A 15216-nucleotide genomic window follows, 5' to 3' on the forward strand; every position below is an offset into this window, starting at 1 on the left:
CTCAGGTCTCATTTGTGGGCTTCCCAAGGGCATTTGCTTGGCCAGTGTGGGAAACAGGATACTGGACTAGATCATAACAGCCACACAGGATCAGGCCCATATTCTTATAGAATTTGGTTTCCAGAGTTAACACTGGCAAGTTTCCAGGCACAAGGCAAAGTGTTGGTTCTGACCCAAGCAGGCTAGCAGCGCCTGTCATTTTTGCAGGTTCTGCAACATGCCACTCGCACAGTAAGAGTGAATTGGTGGTGGATTTATACAGGTCCATCCACACATCCTCCTGCTTTCTTAGTTGTTCTGCAATGCTTCCCCAGTGGTTCCACATTACTGCAATCTGGAGGGGGGAGATCCTGCACCACAACACAACAAAAGTGGGACAGAACATACCATTTGTGGTATGAAAAGTTACAGGATTTCAGCAGGAATTACAGGACATGCACCAAGTGGAAACCACTCAGTATAGCTTCCCCAAAACATATGCAGGTGCACAATTATGCCTGAGAGCATCATGAGCACAAATCATCACGAATGCCCAATAAAAAGGAGATAGCTCAAGAATTGCCTCCTTCTTCCACAACTTCCTCCAGGTGCTTGGAAACCCTTGGCAGAGAGCTGTATAAGATCATAAAAGTACTGGCAGCTTATTCCAAAAAGCATTAGAGAAATAATTGGATACCATAAAACCACTAAAACTAAACTTGTTATCTTTTGGGATATTTAAAAATTAATGTGAATAGGAGACAGGAAGACCTAGTTGGAAATTTATTGCTCACTGCCAGAGTCCTAAAGGCAAAGTACTGGAAATGCAACTCATGTCCCAACAAAGATGGATGATTATGAGAAGCCTGGCAGATAATGAGAATGAATAAATTAACTGACTGTAGATGACCAGGAGAGAGAAAATACACGTCAAGATTTCCTCTCTTAGATGCAGCGACTTTATATTGTTTACTGGAACAAGAACAACCCAAAGGAAAAAGTGAGATGAGAAATACCAGCCAAGTTGTAATTTTAAAACTTGATAGGGAGGGGAAAATTCCCCCATTGTGAGAGCTGGGAGGGTCCATTACTTTCTGTGTGAGACAAGGATTAGGGAGCTACTTTTAAGAGAGGAGTCCGTGTTTTCTTTTCTGTTTCTTTCTCTGTTTTTGTTTTTATTTAGATTAGTTTCTTCTCTTTTATTAAAAAAAAAAGGAGAGATTTATGAAACCACAAGCAACTCAGTATAGGTACATTTGTGTATATTTAAACACACAACTATGAACAGAGTATCACACACACTGCAACTGAAGATAGCCTCAGATCCAGGGGTCAGAAACCTGTGGTCCGGCAGATGATGTTGGATCGCAACTCCCATAATCCCTGATCAATGGCTATGCTGTCTGGGGCTGATGAGAGTTTGGAAGGCCGCAAGTTTGTCCTCCCTGCTCTAATCATACATATTATGACTTTTTTCCAAGTAAATTGGCAACTTTACTTAGAAGAACTGTCACCTACTTCAAGATTCTCTTCCTGGGGGGGGGGGGGAATACCAACAAATATTAAGTATTTGACATGCAATTTAATGGAGGAGGCATATAACCGTGTGCCTGAGCATGTTATGACATTTCTAACAATTCCTTCTTCCCATTGTCCCTGATTCATTTAATAAAATTATTTGACATACCAAGGTGAAAACTAAATGTCTCGTATTTTAGAAACACGTTTTATTTTTGAAAGTTTTTTTGTTTTAAAAAACAAACTATCAATTTCTGTATTCTTTCAAAAAAATGGAAGAATAAAAATGCATAGTGAAAGAAAGAAGCGGTACTCCTCAGAATGAGATGGGTGAGCTGGGCGGAACAGGGCTTTCTTGATATTTGCCTCTTTGATGTGAAACTTACTCCCCAAAGGGTTCATGATTTTTAAGAAGCTGAGGAAAATCAGAGATGGGTATCTCTGTTGCTGCTGAGGATTAGCTAAATTTTAACTGTTTTATTTGTGTATTTCAGATTCCATCCTTCCACCACACCTTAGGTGGCTTAACAGCATTCAAAGTAACTACCCACTAACTAAATATGGATGCAGAGCTTAATAAAGAAAACACAGTAAAGAAAACACATAGAAATAGCAGAAGAAAAATAGCAAGATAAATGAAGGTGAAAAAGCAGCCAGTAACATGAACCGTTCAGCATTGAAAGGGCAGCTGAATCAAGGGTGAATTAACCTCAGATTCACAGGAGCATGGGAGGGGGCCTTGTAATGTGTCAGACCACCTGGCTCATTAGACACTGGCTGTGGCTTCCCAGGGTTTTCAGGTAGGGAATCTCTTCCAGTCCTACCTGGAACCTTCTGCAAGCAAAGCAGCTGCTCTACCAACTGAGCAACAAGCCTTCATCCATAAACGAAACAGTCTTAACCTTTTTCCTAGTGGAGAATGAAAGTAAGAAACCAGGGAGGCCTCTTGTGGGGTGGGAATCCATCAATTAGGGGCCACCTGAAAAAAGCACCTGTCAACAATGGTCACCCTCCTAATCTCTGATGGGGAAAGAGCTTGGATGAAGCAGCCACATCCACACCATACATTTAATGAACATTCAAAGTATGTGGTTTCCACCCCAAAGAATCCTGGGAACTGTAGTTTTCCCATCACACCCAGGTTTCTTTGGGGAAATCCATAAACATATGGTGTGGATGTATGTGACCTGGAAATTCTGCAACTAAAACTCGTATATATATTTATTTTACAAAAAGTAGTCAAGGTTTTCTTTTATTTTCTTGCAGGGGGGAGTGGGTTAGACTGCAGCTTGAAGGATCTAACCCATTTTGCCCTTGTTGATTATCTGACTTGAAGCAGCTTGGGGAAGTGGGGTGGGGAAAAGAATGAGGATCAAGGCCCCACTGCCCTGCAGGGGAATTCCAATGCAAATTGTCTTCCCTTCCTGCAAAACTCCCACATCTTGACCTTAAGCCTGCCAACAAGCTCTGGTGGGAAAATGCGCCCCCTTTAAAACGGGGCACTGTCCAGGTATGATGGGAATTTTAAAATCCATTTGTAAGCCGCCTTAAGAGACCTTTGGACTATAAGGAAGGGCAGACTTTGTAAAATGGATTATTATCCTCAACCAGGAACGGTAGCATGGATAAGCATGTCAGAACAGCAAACAACACAAAAGAGAGGCCAAAGAAAAGGACCTGAGACATATAAGGTTATGGGCATCACACTTCTTTGGATGTTGTGAACTGACTGTGGGATACCTTTATTTCTGGGACTGTGATCCTGGATTCGGGATTCTTGTCCAGCATCTGAATGATCAGATCTTTCAGTTCATCAGAAATGTCTGGCCTGGGTGGGGAGGAAATATCAAGACATGTGGAGGAGTTAGTCTGCTTCACAAGCACAGGCCTGCTCTCACCATTTCTTTTTGAAACAAACAAAAGCACAATAAGTCTCTAGCCCTTAAGGATGGAAAGGCAGGTTTGAAAGTAAGCTGGTCATTCCTGCTGTACAGGAGTCAGACCACTGGTCCCATCTAGTTCAATATTGTCTACAAGGGACATTGCTAGAACTACCTGGAGATGCCAGAGATTGAATTTAGGAGCTTCTGCATGCAAAGCTGATGCTCTACCACTGAGCTATGCCCACCTAAATACAAATGAGAACCTCATTTACTGGATTATTGGGGGGGGAGAGAATAAAAACAGGGGCTGTGTTCCTAGCACTTCCCAAAAATGTCCTTGTGGCCTATTTGCCTCAATCGGCCACCACAACAAGGGAGCCACACGCAACCAGGGAAGCGGCACCTGAGTTGTGAGGTTCCCAGGCACCACCCCAATCCCTGCTCCCAACTTTTTCTCCAGGACTTTGCCCTTCTCTCCTGCTTTATCAGTATACCTCTGGGTACAGGGTGGTATATAAATTCAATCAATCAGTCAATAAAATAAAATAAAGCTCCAGCTCAATCATAACTCTTCAGCAAGCCTTCTCCAGCACCTGGAACTTGCTTGCACTGGTGCAGCACCACCCGCTAACTTGGATGGCTTTAAAACAACTAGACAAATTCATGGAGGAGAAAGTAATTAAAGCCTATCAGCCGTGCTCTGTCTCCATGGTTGGAGGCACCTGAGTGCCAGTCCTGGAAACCAACCCAAATTTACTGCTGTTGAATATGTCCCATCACCACCCGCCACCCAATGGAGTAACTGTGAGGTACTGAGGGGGCAAGTTGTTGTCTTTCACCCTATATATGTGCCGGGCGAGGACGGCACACAGAGACTCGTTCCTATCGCACCAAGTCTTGGAATGGCTTGGCAAGCAGCAAAGCAGCTCCAAGGTTCCAGGTGGCTTCTAAGAGATTCCTGACCTTCTGCAGGTCCAGAAGGAGAGGTGGGGAGAGCTTGCTAGAATCCAGAATGCCCTCACCGGTGAGTGTGTTTGTGGACCCCTGGCTAGGGTAGTCATAAACATAGGGATTCTGCATACTCACTGGTCAGGAAATTCCAGCATCTGGCTCTTGATTTTGCTGTGCAAACTCAAAATCCTCTCATCCATAAAAGGGCACTTGGAAGAACAAAAAAACACAATGAGGGATTATAAAGCAACGGCTAACTTGGTCTCTCTGCCTCCTAAGAATGTGATCAATTTATTTGATTTGATTTGTATACTGCCCTTTATCTGTAGATTTCAGGGCAGTTCACAACAAAAAATATTCTCATTCTCTCCCCCTAATGAGCATCTCTCATTACAGACAAAATCAATTTAGCATGGAAATGTGAGAATGGGGGCAGGACTAGGAATGTCAGATATCCTGCCTACAGTTCCCAGAATTTTCTGGGGAGCAGCCATGACAGGTACACTGGTGGTATAAAGCTTTCATCAAACTTTTGCCTTTCCCCCTACCTTTCCTTCACTATTGTATACCTGCTTTATTCTGGAATTCTGTTTTATTATGTATTATTAAATTTAGGCCAGCCAACAGATAGAACACACACCATAGGGATTTGCAGTTCCTGATTAAGAGTGTGACAGAACCCAGATGACTGCCCAGTTTATATTTAGCCACTTTACAGAGAATCAAAATCTCCAAGAGAGTGAGAGGAACACCATTTTGATGTCTCTTTATGAACTAGTGACCACTAGCGAATGTTTGAGTGTCATCTTGGCACCTGCTGGGGAAGCCCAACAGCCCAGCATGGCCTTGTTGATGTGCTTGAGGTCCTGACCGAGATAATACCCTATACTAACAATTTTGCACATCAGTGAGACTGGCCTGCTCTGAGGTTAAGGTCCCATCTGCATTATAATGCTATTATATCACTTCCCTCCAACTTTCCTTCACTCTCATGTACCTGACGGAGGATTTGATCAGGCAAGTTGCAGAGTGTGTGTATGCACGTCTATGCGCATGCGTGCAGCTGTTCTCCTATACCATTTCCCCAAATTAACACCCCCACAAAAAACCCCTTCAAACCCTGCCCTTTTGTCTTGCAGAGAGAATCATACAGGTAACAAACCACACGGGAGAGCACAGATTTGCATCTAGGTTTGGTCCCTAATACAGTTGTGTATTTAACAACTTGTCTGGTAGCCATAGGCGACTGGGAATTCCATCGGGGCGAGTAAGTGGGCTGGTGGAGAAGGACCAATTGCTCCGTTCCTCTTCCACAACTCTGCTTGCTTTCTCTGCTGGCCACGGAGAACGGAAAGCCTATCTCTCAGCTTTGACTCTTCTCCTCCAACCCACCTGCTACAAAACACCCCCCCTTTTTTTAAATTATTCCGCTAAGAAGACAGTATTCTGCGTTTCCCTGCTTGCTGCAGAAGTGAAGCCTTCCCTCCACCACAGTCACCTTGCGTATGCAGACCAGTAGCTTCTCAGCAGGTTGGTCAAACTCTGTGCAGACTAGTAACATGTGTGGGCTTATTAATTATGCTGCCCTACTAATATCTGGATCTTACTCAGCTTTATGACCCCCTGAAAGGGGGGCGGGGCATGCGTCCTGCAACCAAACACTACTTCTGGCCCCGTTTCAAACAAGCAACAACAACAACAAAATGTTTAAAATCCAAAATGTAGGTAAAGAAGCCGCTCATTTACCTGCCCAAAGACGAAGCAGTAGAGAGTGATCCCCATAGCCCAAACATCTAAGGCCTTAGGAAGAAGGGACAGGGAGAGAGAGAAAGAAAGGCAGAGATTAAACGTATGAGCCCTCCTAAAACTCTACATCTGTATTGCTTTTCTATTTCAATATAACATGGTAAGCTTTTAAGATGAACTGCTGCCGGGGCTGGGAACCTCAGGCCTGGCAGGGGGCAACAGAAATGTGATTCTCTGGGCATTGCTATCTGACCCGCCAGACTCTCCAAATTAGTAGTGTTGGAACCAGAATATCCATAGTGGGGGTGGGTATTTTGATCTATTTGTTAGAGGACCTCCCATACCGAAGCCGAGTCTATGATTCCTCCAGGAGTACGACACTTGCTTTTGCCACTCACCCCCCCTCCAATATTATTCATACGGCAATCTTGCCAGGGAGGTGAATGGACACTGGATGGAGGTTTCAACGTGGGTTCCCCCCGTCCTAATTTGACACTCTAACCCAGGAGTTGGGAACCTGTTGCCTTCCAGAGGTTGCTGAGATACAACTTCCACCATCCTTGAGGTTGGGGCTGATGGGAGTTGAAATCCAACATCATCCGGAAGATGATGGCTTCCCACCCTTGCTCTAACCACTAGGCCATCTTTGCTGTGACTTTGAGTCATTTCAGGCAACTAATTTTTGGTTGGTTCCTTCCAGATAGTACAGAACATGGTTGTCTAAATGAGCATACAAATACACACTCTTCTCTCAACATACCTTTCCAGAAAATATTTTTCTGGTCTCTGAGAGGGTCTCGGGTGCCATGAACGCTGGGGTCCCCACGGTGTTGGTTAACAGGGCATCTGCCCCTTTGAATTCGTTGCTCACGCCAAAATCGGCTATTTTGATGTGACCATCTTCCCCAACTAAAAGATTGGAAGGCTTAATATCCCGGTGGATTATCTTTTGGTAGTGCACTGTTGAGAAATACCAGATGAGACATGAATTTGGCAGAGCATGAAGGCTCAAGGGGTGCAAAGAACCTGCTCCCTTTCTTCAGTTTTCAGGGGTTAATTTGCTCCCTCCCTCTTTCCTCCTCATCCCACTTTCCTTTTGTGTCGTGTATTTTAGATTGTAAGCTTTCAGGCAGGATCTGTATCATTTAAACATTTGGCTGAAGAGTGAGGTAAAAATGCTCTAAATAATTAAAATAAATAGAACATTGAGGGAGATTTGAGGGCTTAAAATGACTATATCCCTAGCCTAGGGAAAAAGAGCTACTGTAGCACAGTGACTAAGTCTGAGATAGTTATGCAGCACTGAAAGGGTGCAACTCTGCACATGGTCAGAAGCACACTGTCGTTTCATTGTTCCTCCTGTCACAGGGCAGAACCCCTCAAGCTGAACATAAATTATCTGGGCTTTAGCTCTATTGATTGCAGCCACAAATTAATAGTATTATCATTTATTATTTATTAAATTTCTACACCAGCCTTCACCTGAAGATCACAGGGCAGTTTACAATATAAAAACACAAAAGACATACCATAATAACAAACAAAGACCATAACACGGGTGCCCCCTCCCTCGCCCCCCAGTATTATTATTTATTAAATGTTCTGTGCCCTTCCCTTCTGCGCCATTTTGCTAAAACATCGCCAAGGGAACTCACAATATTCAATGCCTTTGATCAGGTCTTGGAAATAGAAGCGTGCCTGGTCTTCAGTCAGAGGTTTCAGATTTGGGACTTCCATCACAGGCCTGCAAAGGAGAATCACAATTTGGCCTAAAACGCAAGACTTTTGGCAGGTCTGGAGGCCCCAATCTGCAACCAGATAGAGAGTCTGCGGAGGATGAGCCAGACCCTCCGCAGGGCAAGGGTCTTCGGGCAGCAGGTGGGGTCCCCTGGAAGCACTGCATAGGAACCCCTGAAAGTCTCTGCCTTATTAATCCACGGGGTCACTAGGCTTCTGCAGACTTGGCAGCTGAAATACCAGCCTCTGACCAGAGATGGCACTGAAGTGCAGCACACTGGCAGTCTCCCCCTCTAGCAAGATACTACGCTGGTGAGTCCCGAGTTCAAGATCCCTTCCCAGCGCCTGAGGGACCCAGAGCTCTTAAATCTGCAGAGCCTCAGGAGCTGGGGGCATCCAAGCATAACTTTTGGAGCAGGCATAGGCAAACTCGGCCCTCCAGATGTTTTGGGACTACACTTCCCATCATCCCTGACTACAGGTCCTGTTAGATAGGGATCATGGGTGTTGTAGTCCCAAAACATCTGGAGGGCCGAGTTTGCCTATGCCTGTTTTGGAGGAACAGACAAATTTACATGTATGAACCCAACCAATTTACATAACCAGTGGGTTTTTTTTCTGAGGGGACGCAGGGGTACACATACCCCTAAACATTTTGTGGATCTTTGTACTGTACTTTTTCCATTTACCTGTACTGTATTTATTTCTCCTGATTTGAACTATAAAATGCTGGTTTTCTTAAGTCAAAATGAGAGTACCCCTAAACATTTTTTTAAAAATAGAAAAAGCACTGTACATAACTAATGTTGTGCCTTCAGATGTTGTGGAACTCTACCTCTCCATGGTCAGAGATGATGGGAGCTACAGGCCTGGACTTTGTTTTCTCAACACAGGATTCTGGTTACTTTGGCGCATAATTTAATACAATTACTTTTTTTATCCATGATTACCATAGCTGTCAACATTTTCCTTTTTTTAAGGGAAAATCCCTTATTCTGAATAGGATTCCTTGCAAGAAAAGGGAAAAGTTGACAGCTATGACGATTACTCTTGTAACAATCATATGAAAACTGCTTTAAGGTGTGCCTGAAAAGCAGTGTACTGTGTATACATGCCTTAAATACATAATTTAAATCCATCTTAATTCTGCAGAGTGCACCCCAGCTACAGAGTTCTAGGATGAGAGAAAGGCTTTAGAGGCAGAGTGATTTGGGGAAGGAGAAGGAAATAAGGGAGGGGGGAGCTCTTGCAGATAGGGGGCAAGGAAAGTTGAAAAGGAGAGGATAAGGGCGGGGGGCTTCTGTGAGACAGAGGATAGACTGCAAGACTGCAAAGTCCTTGGAGCAGCAAACTGCCTCCCCCCCCCCCCGCAGCGCTTCTCGCTTGCTCTGCAATACACCCTGTATCTCAATGAACTGTATAAATTAATAAACAATCATAATCTTACCCTTTCTTCACAAGTTCAAACACTGAAACACAAAAGAGACCGGTTATTAGTTATGAGGAGAGAATACTACCAGGAGAGAACAATCCTGCCTTTTAAATCATTAACACTCCAGGCAGCAGAATCTCAAATTTTAAATACAGCATCAAAAAGAAAGACTTACATTCTGAGAGCTTATGAGGTCATGGCTGATCAGTGTCTGGAGAGGAGGCTAAATAAGGCTCAGGTCACACCTAGTACCAAATCAGGGTCTGGCGCTATCAGCAGTAGCCCTTTGCATGCATCCTGCTCTCCTCTCACAAACGCAATACCTCCTGGCAGGTAGCAAAGCCAAAGTTTACCATTACATTGAAATGATTGTGTGTCCTTTGCAAACCAGGACCACAGGCCTGTTAAACTGTAGTTTGCAACTGTCCTGCAAACCCTGCTTGCAAATCAGGGTTTGATTCTGTTCTGCAGAGCAAGTGCAAACAATGGTTTGCCAGTTCATATGCAATGATAAAACTATGGTTTACCATAAACCAGACCGTAACTAATGAAGCAGTGTATATACAAGGCTTAGGATGTGGCATCATATATAAGCCATGGGTAGGGAAAATGTGGCGCTCCAGATGATGCTGGAGTGCAACTCCCATCATCCCTGACCATTGCCCACGCAGCAGAGGCTGATGGGAGTTGTAGTCCAGCATCATTTAGGGGGACACAGAGTCCCCATCCTTTATATTAGGTTGCCCCGAGTTTCTTGAAGGAATAACTGGATGTAAGTAAAATACACATTTTTTGTTTCTGTACAAGTTGAAAATTATAAAGATGAGGAATTCACTTAAACTGGTGACAAAGTCAAACAATTGTAGTCAAAAACATCTGGAGGGCACCAAGTTGGCGAAGACTGCCCTGGAAGGATGGCCCAAACAATCAGTTATGCTTTTTTAAAAATTAATTTTTATAAAGCCTTTGATTTTTTTAAGAACTAACTTGAAACAAACACCAGATGGAGCACAGAGGGAGAAAATACTGAACTGCTGTCCAAGATCTATTTTAGACTCTCTTCCATCTGGAAGTGGCCACTTGTGTAGGCAGCGCATCGAACATCTTTGAGTACTACAGGCACGGATGGGCAATTCTTAACATCAAGTCCCACTCAGTGCTTAGACAAAGAGGAGCGGGAAGAAAATGGAGGGTTGCAGCAAACAAGTGTGTATTTTACTCCCCACCCTCCCCCCAAGACTGCGCATGTTTACAGCACAGGAACACATTCACAGACACATGTATAGGGCTGTTGTTAGTCCATTAGAGAATCTTTAGTTTAGCTTTGAAAATGGAGCTGGCAAAAACTGGAATAATAGAATTGTCAAGTTGGAAGGAACCCAAAGAGCCATTGAGTGCAACCCTCTGCAATGCATTATTAGTGTCCAAAACCATTTACTATCCTCCTGTGAGGTTGGCCACTGGTTTCTGTGTCTTGCATTAAAGCATAGGATTGTGGTTCTAAGCAGGCTTTTATTTTATTTGTCTTCTACCAAGAAGAACAGAGCGATCTACCCCTCCTCTGCTATCTCTCTGTATTTTTGTTTTTTTAAGATATGACATTTACTGTATTTGTCCAATCAACTGCGGGGAAAGTTAAAAAGCTAGCATTGTCCACCACATGGGATACTGTTGTGAACACCTAAGATGCACACCGCAAGAGTCACATATCACTTCTGGCCAAATGACACCTCGGTCCTTGCACAATCTTCAATCATTCCAAACATCTTGAGATGGAAGGCAATCAATTTGAGATAAAGCAGCCATGGCTTATCTTTCCTCAACTTGGCCTGCAGTGCTGGTTATTTTATTGGACTGGGCTATACGCCAGTCATGCCTCATGTTAAGTTTGCTTCATGATACGTTTTTTCAGGTTGTGTCCTGCAGCGACCCTGAAGTACCGTAAAGGGTTACTTCCAGGTTTCGCCACTCTTCGCTACTCGCGTATGCGCAGAAGCACAAAATGACATCACGCGCATGTGCAGAAGCGGTAAATCGCAACCCGCACGTGTGCAGACGCGCTGCTGTGGGTTGTGTTCTGCTCATGTTGCGAACGGGGCTCCGGAACAGATCCTGTTCGCAACCAGAGGTACCACTGTATTCTGTTTATCCAACCCTGGACTGTAACACCTGCCTGGCATTCCCAGTGCTGCTGAGCCATTTCCATCTGAGCGGCCATAAAAGTAGGAAGGTTATTAGACCCTTAGAAAACACCTGCCTTTCTGCACCAAGGGGAAAGAAAATACAGCAGATGTATCTCATCTGGGATGAGAAATCTGGAGGTGATGTCAGTTACAGCTTTAATTTTGATCCTGGCCATGGAGAAAGGGACTTTCCTTCCTCTCCATCTAGCACAGAAACAAAGTGGAAATGGGGAGCTCCATCCTGCTTCCTCCGCCAGCTCTCTCATTGGGATTCCTGGTTGCCAATGGCAACCAGGTGAGTAGTTCAATACAAGGCTGCTCTAGACTTCACCAGCTATCTCAGGTACGTTTTAAGTGCTTTTGTGCCATTGAGGCTGCTTGCCTCTGCACTGTCCTGCACAGACTGGAAGTGAAGGAGCCTCTTTCGGAGGTGCATAGCAAAATGGATGGGAAGAGGAGTTGGTTACCCATGTACAGGTGGTCTTCACTGGGGTCATCTAGCACCTGTCAGAGAGGGAGGGAGAGAGAGAGAGAATGAATCAGGTGTAGAGCATGCATCTAGATTCCCGTAACTAGTTTACTTTAAAAACAGCAATGCAGTATACCCTGATAGATTAAGGTTATTGATGTGCCATAATTATTTTTTTAAAAAATATATCTTTATTAAACAATCCAAGTTACCAATCCAAATGGTCAATTACATTATTTCCCCCCTTTTTATCCGCCCTCCCCATCCCTTCCCCTCCCTCCCTCCCTCCCTCCCTCCCTCCCTCCCTCCCGAGACTTCCCTCAGCTCCCTTCTCTGATTTGTTCGCACTTATTATTCTCTGCATGTTAAAAATTGTACATATCATTACCTTATCTGTCATATATTCTATTAATAAATTTGTGTATGTTTATTCAAAACCTGCCAAGGAGTCCAAGTCATTTTGTTGTTTTTTAAAATAATTTGTAAAAAGTTCCCAATCTTCTTTGAAGTCACGATTGTCCTTCTCACGTAATTTGTATGTCAATTTGACCAGTTCTGCATAAGGGGTGGGGGGGTGGGAGAGGTATTCTTGCCCTGAATTCCTGCTTCAATCTGATTAATCAAAATGGCTGGCACCTTCTGCTGATGACTAACTCTGCCTCCTCCCTTACGCCCAGGAACCGCACTGACATTTCTGATGCAATACCATTCTCACCTCCACTAACTTCACTACGTTTGGGTGGTCGAGTTTTTTCAAGATGGCGATTTCTTGGTAGACCTGCTCTATGGGTCCTTTGGGCTGGCAGAAGCCTTCCAGAGGGGGCTTGGCACCACGAGGAGGAGGGCGGCCTGTGGAAGACAACAAGGAAACGCATGGCGGGTTGGAGGGTGAGGAGGGCTGGCACATGTGGGGTGCTGTTAAAAGGCTGGGGGCTGGGTGTTTTTATATAGCTGATTTCTAGCCCACTGATTCCCAGGGCGGGTTACAAAAGATAAAAACCCAGGGCACAAAACAGGACCAACAAATCTGTGCAAGCCGGAAGAGCAGTTAAGGAAGTCAAAATAGAACAACAGTCGGCACAATCTCTAGATCTGTCTTTATAACCCAGTTACTTCATCCTTCTGCAAGTATGCTAATTCTATCAACATCCAACAAAAAACATAATGAAATAGCTGTGGTTTCAGTTGGCTCCAAAAGGCAAAGAAAATCGGTGCCAAAGAGGGCATTCCAGAAGAATGGCACCGCCATAGCAAAGGCCCCATAATGTGTCCCTCCCATTTCTGAAATGCTGAGAAGAGCCTCCCTGAGGAGATATTAAGACGCGGGCAGGCTCTCTTTCAAATATTTCAGTCCCAAGTCATTCAGGGCAGGCGTAGGGAACCTTTGGCCCCTCCAGATGTCGCTGAACAGCAACTCCCACCATCCCTAGCCATGTTTGCTGGGGCTGAAGGGGGTTTCAGTCCAGCAACATCTGGAGGGCCAAAGGATTAGTCATGCTTGGTTTAGGGATTTTTAAGTCACCAGGAGCAAAATGGGGCCCAGAAGCACAGCAGGGAACCATCGCAGATCCTCTCGAATCATGCTTCTGGTGGCCCCATCCTGCACTATTGCAGCTTCTGGACTGTCTTCAAGGGCAGCACCATGTACAGCACATTATAATCAGTGTTGTTGGGTTTTGGGGGTACTCAGGGGGTACTCACTACAGGCACCTTCCCCTCCCCGCAAATGTTAAAAGTGTGGCACTTACTGTAAGAACTTCGTGGTGAGGACTAGGGCTGGGCGATATCTGGTAAGGTTTTCAACATTGTGATATATCATTGGGACGCGGGTGGCGCTGTGGGTAAAACCTCAGCGCCTAGGACTTGCCGATCGCATGGTCGGCGGTTCAAATCCCCGCGGCGGGATGAGCTCCCGTCATTCGGTCCCAGCTCCTGCCCACCTAGCAGTTCGAAAGCACCCCTAAGTGCAAGTAGATAAATAGGTACTGCTTTATAGCGGGAAGGTAAACGGCGTTTCCGTGTGCTGCGCTGGTTCTGGCTCGCCAGAGCAGCTTTGTCACGCTGGCCACGTGACCCAGAAGTGTCTTCGGACAGCGCTGGCTCCCGGCCTCTAGAGTGAGATGAGCGCACAACCCTAGAGTCTGTCAAGACTGGCCCGTATGGGCAGGGGTACCTTTACCTAAACATTGTGATATACATATATATCACAACATCTGAAATCAGGGGCTGTGTAGAGGCACTGGCTGCCTTCACGCTTTTTCCCATACTGTGATTTTCGCACAACACACATCATGATTCACAATATATTGCCAGGTCAAAAATTATGAAACGAATATCATGATATGGACTTGAAATCAGTTTTGAGCTATATATTGTCAGGTGTAAAACTATGAAACCAATATCGTGATATGCAAGTCAAACTGGTTTTCGACAATATATCAATATATCACCCAGCCCTAGAGAGTTTCAGCATCTTAAAAAAACAAAACAAAACACTAACTATAATCATCTCATTCAGAGATTATCGGGGCAGATGGGGCTCATCAAGCTGGGAAGGGAGCCCATCTAGGAGAAGGAATACTCCTAAACCTCCGCTGCCTTGCAGGATATCTTTGGGAGAAGAAAAGGCTCAGGGGTAAACTCTCCACAAATCCAGAGTGTGGGTGTCTAAAGCGGTTGGATGGTGCCTTGTCTGTCTCCTTCTGGCAACTCCTGCAGCCAAGCTGGTGCCAAATATATTGCTCTGCTTTCCTTTGGACCACACCTCCATGCACACCGCCCAGGCTGACACCCCTGGGAGGTCACTTCAGTGCTGCTAACTCAGTGCTTTGACTTCACCCCCAAAGGCGCACTCCACTGTTGCTCAAGACAGATGCCAACAAAAGGGAGGCTATGGGGAGCTGCTGTGTACATTGGCCCATCTAGCTTCGAACTGTCTGCACTGACTGACATCAGCTCTCCAGGTTTTCAACTGTCTCAGCCCTGCCTGGAGATGGAACCTGGGATGATCTGCATGGAAAGGGGGTGATCTACAACTGTACTTCTAGCATAAATACTTGGGAGACGGATCCACCCTTCTCTCTCCCCACTTCACTCATTCACAGTGCTGCCCTTCCCTATCCCAAAGCCTTAGGAAAGGCCAATGCAAGTATTTGGACAGCACATTCTTTTAGTCCACACTTACGTGGGAATCCCGCTTGCCTCATCAGCTTCTTCTTGGAAAGCACTTTCATTGCCTGCAAGAGAAATCAACACAGGCACACACAATAAGATGACACAGGAAAGGGTCGGTGTGTCACCATTAAAAAGCATTTTGTA

General features: G+C 45.0%; 1 protein-coding gene across 10 annotated transcripts in view; it reads right to left on the reverse strand.

Annotated features, from left to right (window-relative positions):
• Positions 1–15216, reverse strand: part of CAMKK2 (calcium/calmodulin dependent protein kinase kinase 2) — a 52557-nt gene that overhangs the window by 13388 nt on the left and 23953 nt on the right. For all 10 annotated transcript variants that reach the window (XM_081892801.1, XM_081892796.1, XM_081892802.1 and 7 more), the window contains 9 exons: positions 15083–15134; positions 12614–12747; positions 11897–11933; positions 9262–9283; positions 7733–7821; positions 6838–7037; positions 6078–6131; positions 4467–4540; positions 3238–3325 (listed from right to left, as the gene is read on the reverse strand). In XM_081892801.1, coding sequence (XP_081748927.1) covers positions 3238–3325; positions 4467–4540; positions 6078–6131; positions 6838–7037; positions 7733–7821; positions 9262–9283; positions 11897–11933; positions 12614–12747; positions 15083–15134 — 750 coding nt within the window. The remainder of the gene's footprint in view (positions 1–3237; positions 3326–4466; positions 4541–6077; positions 6132–6837; positions 7038–7732; positions 7822–9261; positions 9284–11896; positions 11934–12613; positions 12748–15082; positions 15135–15216) is intronic.

This window comes from Podarcis melisellensis (assembly GCF_964234715.1).
Source record: "Podarcis melisellensis genome assembly, chromosome: 16".
Taxonomy (NCBI): Eukaryota; Metazoa; Chordata; class Lepidosauria; order Squamata; family Lacertidae; genus Podarcis; species Podarcis melisellensis.